This window comes from Bos taurus, chromosome 21 (assembly GCF_002263795.3).
Source record: "Bos taurus isolate L1 Dominette 01449 registration number 42190680 breed Hereford chromosome 21, ARS-UCD2.0, whole genome shotgun sequence".
NCBI lineage: Eukaryota > Metazoa > Chordata > Mammalia > Artiodactyla > Bovidae > Bos > Bos taurus.
In genome coordinates, this window is record NC_037348.1 from 30,140,780 (window position 1) to 30,155,236 (window position 14,457).

Below are 14,457 nucleotides of genomic sequence, written 5' to 3' on the forward strand. Positions count from 1 at the left end.
CGTACAGGTGAGTCTGTGGGGAGCAGAGTAAAGACCCAGCAGGTGAAAACACTGGCAAGGTTGGGGTGGAAGGATCCGGAAGGAGGGAAAGTCCTGTTACTGAGTCATGATGGCACAGGAGAGGGCACAGGAGAGGGAGATTTCAAGGGTGGTCAGCGGCCAGGAGCCCTGACACCCACAATAAGGTCGGGTTCAAGGGAACTGTAACCCCCAGAAGCTTAGGCTTTGATCAGGACAGACCTGGATTTGAATCTCAGTTCTGTCACTTGCAAGCTGGATTTCAACTGTAAGTGACAGAGGTTAGACTATTCATAATAAATGAAAGCTTGTTATGAATAGTCTCAACACTAAGAGCTGTCCGTGTGCTCAGAACTGTACAAATGCAGTCTCCTCGCCGCACTCACCCCTCCTTGGCACTTCCATTTGGTGCATTTTATTATCCCAATTGCACAGAAATGTAACCTGAGGTTTCCCGTGTCACGGAAGTAGCCAGGGAGTGGGGCCAGACCCAAAGCCCGGGCTCTTTACTGCTCTGCTGAACCCTCCTCTAACAAGTGAGCTGGCTTCAGGGCTTGTAGCCTGTGGCTGCCCCAGTCACCCAGCTGTGCGTTCCGCCCGGCCTCAGCCCACTCCATCACTGTGGTGGTGCCACCGTGGTGGGCCTCTGTGCCCTTTCACCTCATCTTCCCTCCGTGTGACATCTGTTGGGACTCTCCCAGACTGAAGAGCGGACAAGATGAAAGGGGATCTTGAAAGGTGTGCTCTCTGAGCACCAAACCCTACTCCTAGGCCATCAGGAGCCTGTCCCTCTCCACTATATTTTCTGTCTTTAGATACAGTCTGTATGACCCGCCAGTGTCAAGCCCATCCCTGGGGCATCCGTCCCTGTCCACGTGTCTGTAAGTTACCACTTGCATTCCTGGTTGTCCTGAGCAGCTGTCTTTGGAACTGTGCAGAGCTGGAAGCAGATCTCAGACCCCCTTAACTTCTGAGGACTCCATCTGCTGTCCATCGTGCTTGCTTCCCCTTCAGTGGCCTCATGGACCCTTTCCACGTGCATAGACACTGGGGTCCTGGATCCCTGAGGAATTCTGAATTCTTTAAAATCTTAAAGTCACGCACTTGGGGCTCATTTGGGAGCTGTGATTTGTGGACAGTGCTGCTCCCTCCGTCTTCGCTCTCACCTCATACTTACTGGATCTCCATTTGCTAAAAGGTGTGGCCCAGGTTAGAACCAGGATGCTTGCCGGTTAAGGATATGACAGGTGTTTAGCAAACTGGGCAGGAGTCCAGGGCAGTGATGGGAGAATACAATGGAGGCAAGAGCAAGTAGGAAAACTCAGCGAGTGAGAGGTCTCTGGGCAGGAGATCAGAGCGGACTGGCCTTTGCTGATGGCTGGACACGTGCTTCCCAGCATAACCCCAGCTGATCCTCTAGGCATGCAGGAGGAACATACCCTCACCCTGGAGCGCTGGTCCACAGAGGCTATGCATGATCTCTGGGATGCTGCCTTCATGCTCCAGCCTGATCACCTGTGATGGGAACGTAGATCAGGGGCTCTGGAAGGATCTCCTGTCGGGCATGGGTAGTAACAGCAGGACACACTGTTTCCCAAGGGTGGAGAAGCACAGTTGGCTGGCTCCTGGGAGCAGGAGCTGGGGTGGGGCACAGCTCTGCTAGGACCAGGTCTTGTGTACAGGACAGCCCTGCAGGAAGATGCAGTCGGTGGGAAGATGAGATTGGAGGGTTCGCATGCACTGTGGTGCAGCAACCTTCTAAGCCTCACTTCCTGTTTGTGAGGAGCCAGAACAATTCCTGCTCCCCGTGGCGCTGTGGGACGATGAAATTCCTGGCTCACTCAGTGCTCCACGCGGGCTGTTTGCCTCACAGCCAGTATTTGTGGGGCTGGTGCCATTGCTAATACATGCCCCCATATTAACGTGTCTGCATTCCATGATAAGGTTGCGTTCTCAGTGCCTCTCCTCCACCTCCCCTCTCCCTGCCCTTTCTCCCCGACAGTTTCAGCCCTCCTGGGACATTTGCTACCCTTGGCCCTGCTTTAGAGCGAGGTGCCCACCCAGGTCATCACCCCTGCTAAGGAATAATGTCCCTAAAGGCAGAGCCTGTCCTGCCCTCGGTAGACCACACGCTGGAGCACAGATGCCCATTTGATAGACACAAGCACTTAGACTAGAAACTGCATTTGCGACCACGCAGGCAATATGTGTACACTGTGATTGGTAGTTGTATGTAAGAGTGAAAGAGAGTGCTTTTATTTCTGCTTCAACTGGTTTCTGTGACACAACTACCAAATGGTAATGGGGCTGCCTTCCGCAAAGGACTCCCACCTGTCACCACTTACAAAAACACCCCCAGACCTTGCTGAGGTTCAGCTGAATAACCTGAATGATTTCGTTTGCTGTTCTTCCCCACTGAGATATGCAAAGATGCTTCTGTTGTGTCTTTGTTACCTGACTGTGAAAGAAAAAAATTGGATTAAATTGTAAATGATTGTATGATAGAATTTAAACATTTTCTGATTGATAGTATCAAGTCTGTGGCAGGAAAAATAAATTAGAAAGACCAGAGGAAGATGTTCAGATATTATTTTAGACATTCAAAGCCTCGTTCTGTTGTCTGTACCACTTAATTAGTCAATATAGTAAATACCTGCATTTTGAAGTTAGTTGGGAGAAGATAAGATTTTATTTGCTTTTTAAAACTAGAGCTAAGCTTTTAATTCTTTGCCTTTAAAAAGTACATGGTTGCCTAATGGAGTCGGATGCAATGTGCGCTACCTCCTTCCTTCCATTGCAAGTCCACCAAATCTCAGAGTCAGGGATCAGAGCTCCCACTCTGAGTCCAGACCCCATCAGCTTCCCCTCGTGCTGTGAACCCCCAGCACCCATCCCCACCAAGTGTGCCCAAGGCGGGCAGAGCTGTCTTGCCTGGTGCCCCACCCAGTTCATCACCTGAGCTCTGAGGTGGCCTCCCACCAAAGCTCCCACTCAGCGAGCACCCCCGACCCCGAGCCTCTGCCCTCTCCAAACTAAGCTTCAAGGCAGCACTAAAATACTGAGCGAGAGCCCAAAGAAAACGTGGAAATTCTTTTTGTTTACTTTTTCTTCCTCTGTGCTTTGCTTCCCTCGGAAAATAAGCTCTGCAACTAGGTTTTCAGAGGCATGGAAGGTTCTGCAGGGTCTATGAATCTAAGGCCAGGATAGTAGGTACGTCATGTACCTCAGAGGGACCTCGGGCGTGAGTGAGAAGTTCTGCTTTTAGAGTACACATCCGACCATTTTACTCCTTCGAAAAATGAGAACTAAAACTACAAGGGCCTACTGTATAGCACAGGCAACTATATTCAATATCTGGTAATAACCTATAATGGAAAGGAGTCTGAAAAAGAATAGGCCTATATCTGTGCAGGTATAACAGCCTCTTTGCTCTATACCTGAAACACTGTAAATCAACTATGCTTCAGGTTTTGTTTTTTTTTTTTGAAAAGGGTAATGAAAGTGTTCTGGGATTGTGTAATGTGGATAGTGGCACAACTCTGTGACTATACTAAAAACCATTGGGTGAAAAACCAAAAAAGGAAAAGCACTTTTTAAAAAAACAAGAACTCCTGGTGGGGAGTTTGAGTGAACAGGTGCTAACAGAGACCCTTCTTTGCAAGGTTCTTTCCTAACATGCGACCATTATTCATGCATCAGTATTGTAATCTCTTGTCATTTCTCATCTCCAGGCAAAAACTGGGACCTCACGGCCGCTCTGAGTGACTATGAGCAGCTCCGACAGGTGCACACAGCCAACCTGCCACCTGTGTTCAACGAGGGCAGGTGCCCCAAACAGCCTGAGCGAGAGCCACCCCCTCCCGGGCACACGGCCGAGCGGCCCTGCCTGCCCAGGCAGGACGACATCGCCCAAGGTACCTGCTGCGGGGCCCGCCAGGCGCCAGCTTCCTGGTCCAGCGTGGTTTACAAGGGGGCTGGGGCAGGGGTGCACAGAAGGGTGAGGTCATCGCCTTTCCCAGCTGCAGGCACATGGGGCTCTTCAGGCACCACGCCTCACCCTGTCGCTTACAGCTTCCACTCCTGCCTCAGGGGCGAGGAGAGTGAGTCCACTTCTCTGGGATCCCCCATTCTTCCTGGAGTTCTGGTTTTCCCAAACCGGACGTCTCTCACCCTTTCAAAACTATTTCCTAAGCGGCGTAGCCTCCAAACCTGTTCAACACTGATGTTCATTCTCCCGTGCGTTTCATTTTCCATGTCTTAATTACGAAAGTGGGAAAATTTCATTGTGACAAAGATATATAAAGGAAACGTGAGAGTTTTCTTCTCCACATCTTCCAAACCTCCCGGAGATGAACCAGTGGCCCCATCCTATTCTGCTCCTTCTGCTCCTTCTTACTTTGCTTGTTGGGAATGCAAACACACCCGAGTCGGATGCACGTACTGCTCTTGGCAGAGTGCTCGTTTCCTTGAGCAGTAAGTCACGATCGTACTCTCTTCATAGTTTACACCGTAGTATACGATTTTTCTAAACCATGTCTCTTCATGGTGATTCTGTCTTTTCTTAGATTTTGTTGTTAGTGGTGGTTTTTTGACACTACAGGCGCTGCTATAATAAACTTTATACCATAACTTGTACGTCCTGGTGCTTTTATTTCTATCGGTGGGCATTTCCAAGGTGGATTTGCTGTACCAACACATATGTTTTTTTGTTTAATAACTTCAGGACTTGGTTCCCAAACACATTTCCGTTCACCATGTATGAAAACTGGGTGTTCCCTTCATTTTGCCAGGACTGGGCGTTCTCATGATGGTTTTACTACTTTGTTTTTCTACTTGGCAGGGTAAAAAATAGTTTCATCTTGTCATTTGCTTGTTAGCCAGTTGGATTTCCTCCTCTGTGATATACTTATTCACGTACTTTGCCCATTTTTATATTAGTTTGCGTTCTTCTTATCAATTTGTAGCATTCTTTATAACGAAGACTAAACTACAAATATATTTTGCGTATATGTGTATATACACATATATATACATCCCACAGTATTATTTGCTTTGTCACTATTCACAGAAAATTCTGCCTTACAAAATGTTTATATTACTATACATTCATGACTAATGGGTAACCTCTCCCTTTCTTTAGAAATTCTCCTGAAATTCAAAGTTACTGTCATGTTTTATTGTATTTGTTTTTTAAATGTTGTTCTTAGGTCTTATAAGCAATTTGAAATTTTTATAAATAATAGCTAAGAATCTAGTTTTGCTTCTCTGGATTGAGAATGAGATAGTCTAGCATATCTATTCAGTAAAGCATCCCTTTCCCACTGAACTAACACGCCAACTTGGCTGTACATTAACGTAGCAAAAAATGTATTTGGCTCTGTTTCTGGAATCTGTGACCACCCAGCCTGCTATACTTGACTCTTACAGGTTCGTATAGTATCACTCTGCAAAGGCTAGTTCCTTTATTGCCGTTCTTTTTCAAAACTTTTTCACTATTTTTGGATATTTATTCTACCATATTAATCTTAAAATTGGAATACCGATTGGAAGTAGATTGGGTTTTTATTTTATTTCAGGGATAATTAGTATATGGTAATACTGTTTTTCCACTCAAGAATATTGCATATACCACTCCATTTATTCACATTCTGTTAAGAGTTTAGGCACAGAGAAAAGCAATCTATTTTTTATCCAGTCATGTCATAAATTCTCTTATTAATATAGTTGTTCTCAGAGAGTCTCTTGCATTTTCTACATATACAGTCATAAGATCTGGAATGATTTAATACTCCTCTTAATATTTACACAATGGATTCTTATTCTCCTATGGCCTTAGGTCAGCCTTCCCATGCTGTTGAGTCATTGCTGTTTGTTTCTGTTAGCTCAACCTGATTATTCAGGCTATATTGGAAACTCTATCTTGGATTATTGTCCTATGCTTACTTACTCTGTTGTCCAGAAAAGCCAAGTTTGAGTTAGAAAGTTTAATGCTCATTATCTGTTTCTTCTCTTAGCTTTTCTTCTCTTTCCACTACTGGGCTGTATTTGTGGGTGTGTATGCATTCATAATTGTGAGGTCATCTGGCTCTAATGTGCTTTTTAACAATATATAGAGTATCTCTATGTCCCATATAATTTTTATCTTTAAATCTGTTTTAGTTGACATTAAGCCTCTCCCCTGCCTTTCTCTTGGTTCATATTTGCCTGGAATAACATTTTTTCGACCTTTCTTTATCCTTGTATATCAAATATAATTCTTACAAGTAATTTATCATCAAGTATCACTCTATTATTCAATCCAAGAGTCTGTCTTTTAAGCAGTGAATTTAATCTACTTATTTTATTTTTATTATTGTCGTATCTGTGCTTCTTTATGTTGCGTTTTATTTGCCATGCTTTCTTTGTATGGTTTTTCCCCTTTTCTGTCTTTTCTGGCTAAGTAAATTTTTCAACTAGTTTGAAAGTTATATATTCTCCTTCATGTTATAGTTACCTCTGTCCTATTAAAACCTATATTTAGGTTTTCTCTCTATTAATTGTTAGAACTTATCAGCAGCCATATTTCACCCTGTTTTTATCTTTTCCCTTCCTACCTCCATGTACCCTCAGTTATATTTAGGTTCTTTTTATTGCTTGTTTAGACAACAGTCAACTTCTTTATTTACTTACATTTATCTTTTGCTAAAAGAATACTTTTCCAAAGACTTTTCTAAAAAAAATTTGCCTGATCAGTCTCCTAAGGCCATCAGAACCTAAAGATGTTTCCATGATGTACTTAAATTTTCGTTTGATGGAATAACACTCTGGGTCCAAATTATTTTCCTTTAAAACCATTCCCCTCCTCCATTGTCTTCTTGCATCTCATTTTCATGTCTTCTAAGAGATTCCCTTGATTTGCTCTTCTAACATCCTAATTTGGATGTTAGATGCTCTTCTAACATCCTAATTTAACATCTTCACGTGAACCATTCTGTTGATCAGCATTTCTCATTCCAAATTTGCGCTTTCTCATTATTTTTATTATTTCACATCGTAATATTTCATCTCTTTGAACATATCTACTAAGTGTATTTTAAAACCTTGTTCTCCTGACGCGTTCCAGCCCAAGTACTTTGTGAACTTCCTATAACCATGTTCTCACTGCTGAGCTGTTTCCTAAGTTTTGCCTGTGAGCACACAGTACCTTGCAGTTACCAGCCATCTTAGCTCGTGGTATCGGGGGAAGAGGACAAAGGCGTGGGCTCTGTTTTGTGTTCCTCTGAACGAGAGCATGGAGGGAAGTGCACTCAAAGTGGCTAGCTCTGAATGCTTTAATATGGGCTCAAAATGTTCTCCACTGGCTCTCTTTGCCACAGTTGGCTTTCCTGCTTAGGGAACCTCTCAGCTCCTCTGTTCTAGAAATTACTCATTTGCAGGAGCTTCTACTTTCTGTTGTAACTGTCAGCTCACAGGGAATATAGGAGAAAAGAAAGAAGGCCTGGGGCCAGCCCACCTGTTCGTGTTGTGGTTGGTGCCCAGTTCCACGAGATTTGCCCTGATGCTTCTCCAGTGGCTTTGGCCATGGCAGTGGCTGGCCTGCATTGTGGTGATGATGGTTCAGGCAGTTACCCCCACAGGGCTAGCTGGGGGGAGGAAAAGCACAGCCAGAACACCCGCCCTCAGCCCTCACCCCTGGAACCCAGCTCATTCCCACGCATCTACTCCTGTGGGCCCCCTGGGTGGGTTAGGAAGAGGATATTGAGGTGTGGTCACTGACTTGGCCGTCTTGTTATCCCATTCTTAAATTCTCCTTCATCCTGCCCTTAGATCTGACCTCTTCTAATCATTTAGCTTGGCCTTTCTGTGACTGTGTGCTCCTTCAGCACCTTACCGGACAGCCTCCCAGCATCTCTCCTGCACTGGAAATCCAGAGAGCTGACAACTTGGCAGTTCCTGCTCTTTCTGAGCAGCAAACAATCTAACCCATTATCTTATCCTTCCAAGGAAGGGGCTAGAAGGATCCTTCTCTCTGTTTTCAGACAGATTAGCAGAATCAGGGCCTTATACGGATACTTACCACGATCTTACTATTATCAGTAAAAAAACAAAAAACAGAAGTCTATCATAACATAATTTCATTAACTGAGCCTTGTGAACAAACATGTGTATTTTTATTTATTTATTTAATTTTGGATGTGCTGGGTCTTCATTGCTGAGTGGGCTTTCTCTGGCTGTGGCGAGCAGGCTTCTCACTGTGGTAGCTTCTCTTGTTGCAGAGCATAGGCTCCAGGGCATGTGGGCTTCAGTAGTTGTGGGCTCACTAGTTATGGCACACAAGCTTAGCTGGCCTGAAGCATGTGGAATCTTCCCAAACCAGGGATCAAACCAGCATCTCCTGCATTGCAAGGTGGCTTCTTAACCACTGGACCACCAAGGATGCCCTATATTTTTAACAAGTAGAAATTGTAGTTTCTGAATTAGATCTATATATATCCTTTAATTGAATTCTTCCTGAAATCACAGTCTCCTAAAATGGAAGATCAAGCCCTCCACATTCTAAATCAACAACAATAACTCATGAACCACATCTGGCCACTGCCTGTTTTTTCAGTAAAGTTTTATTGGAACCCATTGTTTATTCACTGTCTATGGCTGCTTTCATGCTGCAAAGACAGAATTGAGTAGTTGTGACTGAGAATTGTATGGCCCACAAAGCCTAAAATATCATCACCACAATGTGGGTTCATGTTACCTTGGGTGTTCAAGCAAACTGTTGGGTCTTGAAGGATGGGGCAGTTCCTCTTTTCCCAGATTCCAGATTTAGAAAAGTTGGCTTCCCTGGTGGCGCAGACGGTAGAGTCCGCCTGCAGTGCAGGAGACCCAAGTTCGATCCCTGGGTCGGGAAGATTTTTGTCTACCTGCTTTAAAATGTACCCAGAACTTGTTTTAATATGATGAGACACACAGACAGGGACACAACTGTCCTAGAAGAAGAGGTTCTTATACTCACGGTTCCCTGGACACAGGAGGCATGGCACACCCTGTAGGGTCACACGGTGAAGCACCAGGGTTGGTCAGAAGGCAGAAGGGACGGAGGAGAACAAGGGCAGCAGCCTGCATTGTGTTCCAGTGGGAAAGACAAGGCAGGGTAAACAGACTTAGGATTGGCTGGCGTGAGTAATTTCAGCAGCTCTTGGTGGGCATAGGGGCCATCTCTTGTTGTCTGGCACCTGGCCCAGGGGTAACTAGGGCAGTGGCATGGCCTGCAGGTGTGAGCCAGATGGAGGAGGTGATCCACAGTATGGGCTCTGAGTTGGTTTGTCCTGGGTGAGTCCTAAGAATCTAAGTATCTAAGAATTGGATAATTCCGTAGGGAAATTCTCTCCCCATTCAGAGAGGCCCCAGATGCCAGAGCCTCCAGAATACAGAAAATAAGAAAACAGACTTAATACACATCCCCTGACCTAAATCATAGATAGCTTTTTGTTAGTGTGGGTTTTTAAATTTCATTATTTAATTTATTTTTATTGAAATACAGCTGATTCATAATATGTTAATTTCTGCTATACAGCAAAGTAATTCAGTTATACGTTTGTATACATTCTTTTTACATTCTTTTCCTCTGTGGTTCATCACAGGATATTGAAGATAGTCCCTTATACTATACTAAATCATAAGTGCTTGGGCTGGCTTTGTCAAGGGTCAGAAAATTCTGTATATTCCCTCCATATTTTTTTGTAATCTCTCTGTATTTCTCTGGGGCATAACTTTGAACATGGTAATTCCTGTTTTATTTTATTTATACTTCCAAAAGAAGAATTGCTGAATTCATGTTTAAAGAATCCATTTGTGAGTGTATGTGCGTGTGAGTGTGTGTGTGTGTCTGTGTGATTATGTATGTGCATTCATGGAGGTGGTGGTTGGAAGGAGTTAGAATTCGGAGCATCTGTTTCGTGTTATGTGGTCTTTAACGTAATTCACTTTTAGTTCAAAAGGACTTTTCCCCTCGGATTCCAAATATTAATATTTGGAGTGGCTTAATAGCATCAATTTATACTATGAGTCACAGCGTTTCCAAGGTCCTCATCAGTTGGCAATAGATGCTGATTGATAAGCCATGAAGACGTGTGGATGACCTTGCCCAGCACCTTGCCTCTGCTGAGAGCAATGTGGGTTCATGTTACCTTGGGTGTTCAAGCAAACTGTTGGGTCCTGAAGGATGGGGCAGTTCCTCTTTTCCCAGATTCCAGAAAGGTAGCTCGTGGCAAGAAATGTGTCCTCAGCAAGGTCTGTGAGGGGCAGAGAGGCATGGGGTCTCCTCTGCCCCTGCCCTGGGGGACAGGACAACCAACTGGCCCATGTGCTCCCTGGCTCCTCTTCCTCATGGCCTGTGTGGTCTGATCTCTCTTCTTGTCCTTCTTCAAAATACAACATACTTTAATCGTCTTGAATTCATCTCAGAATGAAATTGAAGGTGAATCAGAACTATCTGTTTTGAAATACTCTGTCTCTGAGACTTATCATGGAAATATATGAGGCCTCTGAGAATTAAATTTGAGCTTAAAATTAACTTATACCAGGTCAAAGGCCTCTTGTTTTTCATCTGCTTTAGCAAAATTACTTCAGTGGCAGTGCTGTCAACTACTCTTGCTTGTGGGGGGACAGAGCTTCCCTTCTTGATGAAGGCATGGGCGTGGGCTTCCTGCCAGCACAGCAGCGACAGAAGCACGGCTCAGAGAGACATCAGCAGAGACAGAAGCTGACCGATGAGTAGGCTAATGTGAGTGGGAGTCCATTCAACTTAAGTGGCCACAGGAACTGATGAGTCTACCACGGGTAGAAAAGATTAGAAAATATTCATTGAAATGCCGGTCTGAATTTTGTTTTCTGGGTAAAATTAAAAGAGGACTAGTCCCTTGTTAATGGAGAAGGCGATGGCACCCCACTCCAGTACTCTTGCCTGGAAAATCCCATGGGCGGAGGATCCTGGTAGGCTGCAGTCCATGGGGTCACAAAGAGTCGGACACGACTCAGAGACTTCACGTTCACTTTTCACTTTCATGCATTGGAGAAGGAAATGGCAACCCACTCCAGTGTTCTTGCCTGGAGAATCCCAGGGACGGGGGAGCCTGGTGGGCTGCTGTCTATGGGGTCGCACAGAGTCGGACACTACTGAAGTGACTTGGCAGCAGCAGCAGCAGTCCCTTATTAAAAGAATTCTTCATCATTACAAATATTGATTGTAAAACTGAAAACTTATTCCTAATATCACACATTTAAGAATTCTTTAGCTATTAAGCACAGAGCTTTAAAAAATAAGCATGTTTTTTAAAATATCTTCGACAAAGGAGGCAAGAATATACAATGGATTAAAGACAATCTCTTTAACAAGTGGTGCTGGGAAATCTGGTCAACCACTTGTAAAAGAATGAAACTGGACCACTTTCTAACACCATACACAAAAATAAACTCAAAATGGATTAAAGATCTAAACGTAAGACCAGAAACTATAAAACTCCTAGAGGAGAACATAGGCAAAACACTCTCCGACATACATCACAGCAGGATCCTCTATGACCCACCTCCCAGAATATTGGAAATAAAAACAAAAATAAACAAATGGGACCTAATTAACCTTAAAAGCTTCTGCACATCAAAGGAAACTATTAGCAAGGTGAAAAGACAGCCTTCAGAATGGGAGAAAATAATAGCAAATGAAGCAACCGACAAACAACTAATCTCAAAAATATACAAGCAACTCCTACAGCTCAACTCCAGAAAAATAAATGACCCAATCAAAAAATGGGCCAAAGAACTAAATAGACATTTCTCCAAAAAAGACATACAGAGGGCTAACAAACACATGAAAAGATGCTCAACATTACTCATTATCAGAGAAATGCAAATCAAAACCACTATGAGGTACCATTTCACACCAGTCAGAATGGCTGCGATCCAAAAGTCTACAAATAATAAATGCTGGAGAGGGTGTGGAGAAAAGGGAACCCTCTTACACTGTTGGTGGGAATGCAAACTAGTACAGCCACTATGGAGAACAGTGTGGAGATTCCTTAAAAAACTGGAAATAGAACTGCCTTATGATCCAGCAACCCCACTGCTGGGCATACACACTGAGGAAACCAGAAGGGAAAGAGACACGTGTACCCCAATGTTCATCGCAGCACTGTTTATAATAGCCAAGACATGGAAGCAACCTAGATGTCCATCAGCAGATGAATGGATAAGAAAGCTGTGGTACATATACACAATGGAGTATTACTCAGCCATTAAAAAGAATACATTTGAATCAGTTCTAATGAGGTGGATGAAACTGGAGCCTATTATACAGAGTGAAGTAAGCCAGAAGGAAAAACATAAATACAGTATTCTAACGCATATATATGGAATTTAGAAAGATGGTAACAATAACCCTGTGTACGAGACAGCAAAAGAGACACTGATGTATAGAACAGTCTTATGGACTCTGTGGGAGAGGGAGAGGGTGGGAAGATTTGGGAGAATGACATTGTAACATGTAAAATATCATGTAAGAAACGAGTTGCCAGTCCAGGTTCGATCCACGATACTGGATGCTTGGGGCTAGTGCACTGGGACGACCCAGAGGGATGGTATGGGGAGGGAGGAGGGAGGAGGGTTCAGGATGGGGAACACATGTATACCTGTGGTGGATTCATTTTGATATTTGTCAAAACTAATACAATTATGTAAAGTTTAAAAATAAAATAAAATTAAAAAAAAAAATATGACTTCTTGATGGTGGCATTTAAATCAGATGATTGACTTCCTAATAAAGTAACGGTTGTATTTTAGAGAAATTCTACAGTGCATTTCTCATCCCTTGCTGGAAAGCTTAGGCAAAATAAAAATTTTTAAGATTGCCATGACAACAGAAAATCCAGACAGAATAGAGGCAGGCAATGGCTTAATATTTGTGTCCTGGGAATCTTCCTGCAGGGTGTGTTTATAAGAGTAACTGTAATAGAGGTGACCTATCTTAAAATCCAAGCCACTGTGGAGGAAGCCCAATGGATCGCTTCTCACTTTAAAAAGGCAAAAGCATAAAAGCAAAGGAAGCCCCCTGTGTAGAATGTCATGCCTCGAGAGCTCTGCTGAACTGAGTTCCATGTAACTTCAGACCCAGGAAGCGAGGCTGCTGATCTTTACGGACGCTGAGGAACATTTGTGTGGTGGACTTGCCCTTTGTCTCCTTCTAAGTGGTTTCCTGACTAAGGGCCGTGTGCCAGGTGGTGGTGATGTTAACCCAGCATGAAGGAGGCCTGCTGAGAACACTGGGAGGCCAGCAAGGCTGGGGAGGGAGAGGTAATGGGTGTGCAGGTGTCCATGGGTGTGCCTCTGCGTGTGTGGCAAGTGTGTACATGTGTGTGTGTCCATGTGTGCTGCATGAGTGTGCCATGTGTGTTTACATGTGCATATGCATCCTGTGTGCTGCTGTGCACACATGTGGGATGTGTCATGTGGGCTAGTGTGCACGCCCATAGAGCCCCCCTCACTCAACCCCCCTCACTTTCCCCCACGCAGAGAAACGGCTTTCGAGGGGGATCTCCCACGCCAGCTCGGCCATCGTGTCCTTGGCACGGTCCCACGTGGCGAGCGAGTGCAGCAGCGAGCAGTTCCCGCTGGAGATGCCCATCTACACGTTCCAGCTTCCAGACCTGAGTGTGTACAGCGAGGACTTCCGGAGCTTCGTGGAACGAGACTTGATCGAACAGGCGACCATGGTGGCCCTGGAGCAGGCAGGTGGGTTCCCCCCCATTCAGGCCCCCCCGGTCGGGAGGAGGGGGTGGGGGCAAGAGGGATGTGCGGTCCAGCCCCACCCTCTGTCGACTTGGGTGCCTGCAGGCCCTGCCCAGCTCTGCCTGGCGCCAGTGGTGTGGGGTGAGGAGCACGTGGTGCTCAGATCTCCTGAGAGTTCTCTTTGTTCCTAATCCAGCCTGGCCAGGTCAGGTCCCCCCAAAAAGAACCCCAAGCTGTTTTGCCCTAACTTCTCTCCTTTCCCATCCAACTGTGATGGCCCAATTGGGTCCTGAACGAAAGACCCTATGCTTGGAGAGAAATAGGAGACCCTGGCACTTCCTGTGGACACAGACAAGTTCATGGCCTCTCTCAGCCTCAGTTTTCCCCTCTGCAAAGACCTGAAAAGGATGGATGCCGGCCTGGTGAGGTTGAGCATTAGACAGCACGGTGCCCTGTGGAACTGTTCCTGCCCTCCCCCACCCACACCTTCACCCCCAGCTCCAGGTTAAGGAAGCACACAGCCTGACTTTGGTTTCCTGCTCTCCTTACTGTTTCTCTGACATCCCGATGAGGACAAGATTCAGGGAGTAAACCAAACTTGTCTTCTTTGGAGTTTCTAAGAATAAACTAACTAGTTCCAAACAAATTCTGAAACAGACCTTGGTTCTTTCTGAGACAGGCAGC

General features: G+C 44.9%; 1 protein-coding gene across 3 annotated transcripts in view; it reads left to right on the forward strand.

Annotated features, from left to right (window-relative positions):
- Nucleotides 1-14,457, forward strand: part of OTUD7A (OTU deubiquitinase 7A) — a 404,670-nt gene that overhangs the window by 310,845 nt on the left and 79,368 nt on the right. For all 3 annotated transcript variants that reach the window (XM_005221993.5, XM_010817095.4, NM_001206968.2), the window contains 2 exons: nucleotides 3,750-3,932; nucleotides 13,558-13,776. In XM_005221993.5, the coding sequence (XP_005222050.1) occupies nucleotides 3,750-3,932; nucleotides 13,558-13,776 (402 nt within the window). The remainder of the gene's footprint in view (nucleotides 1-3,749; nucleotides 3,933-13,557; nucleotides 13,777-14,457) is intronic.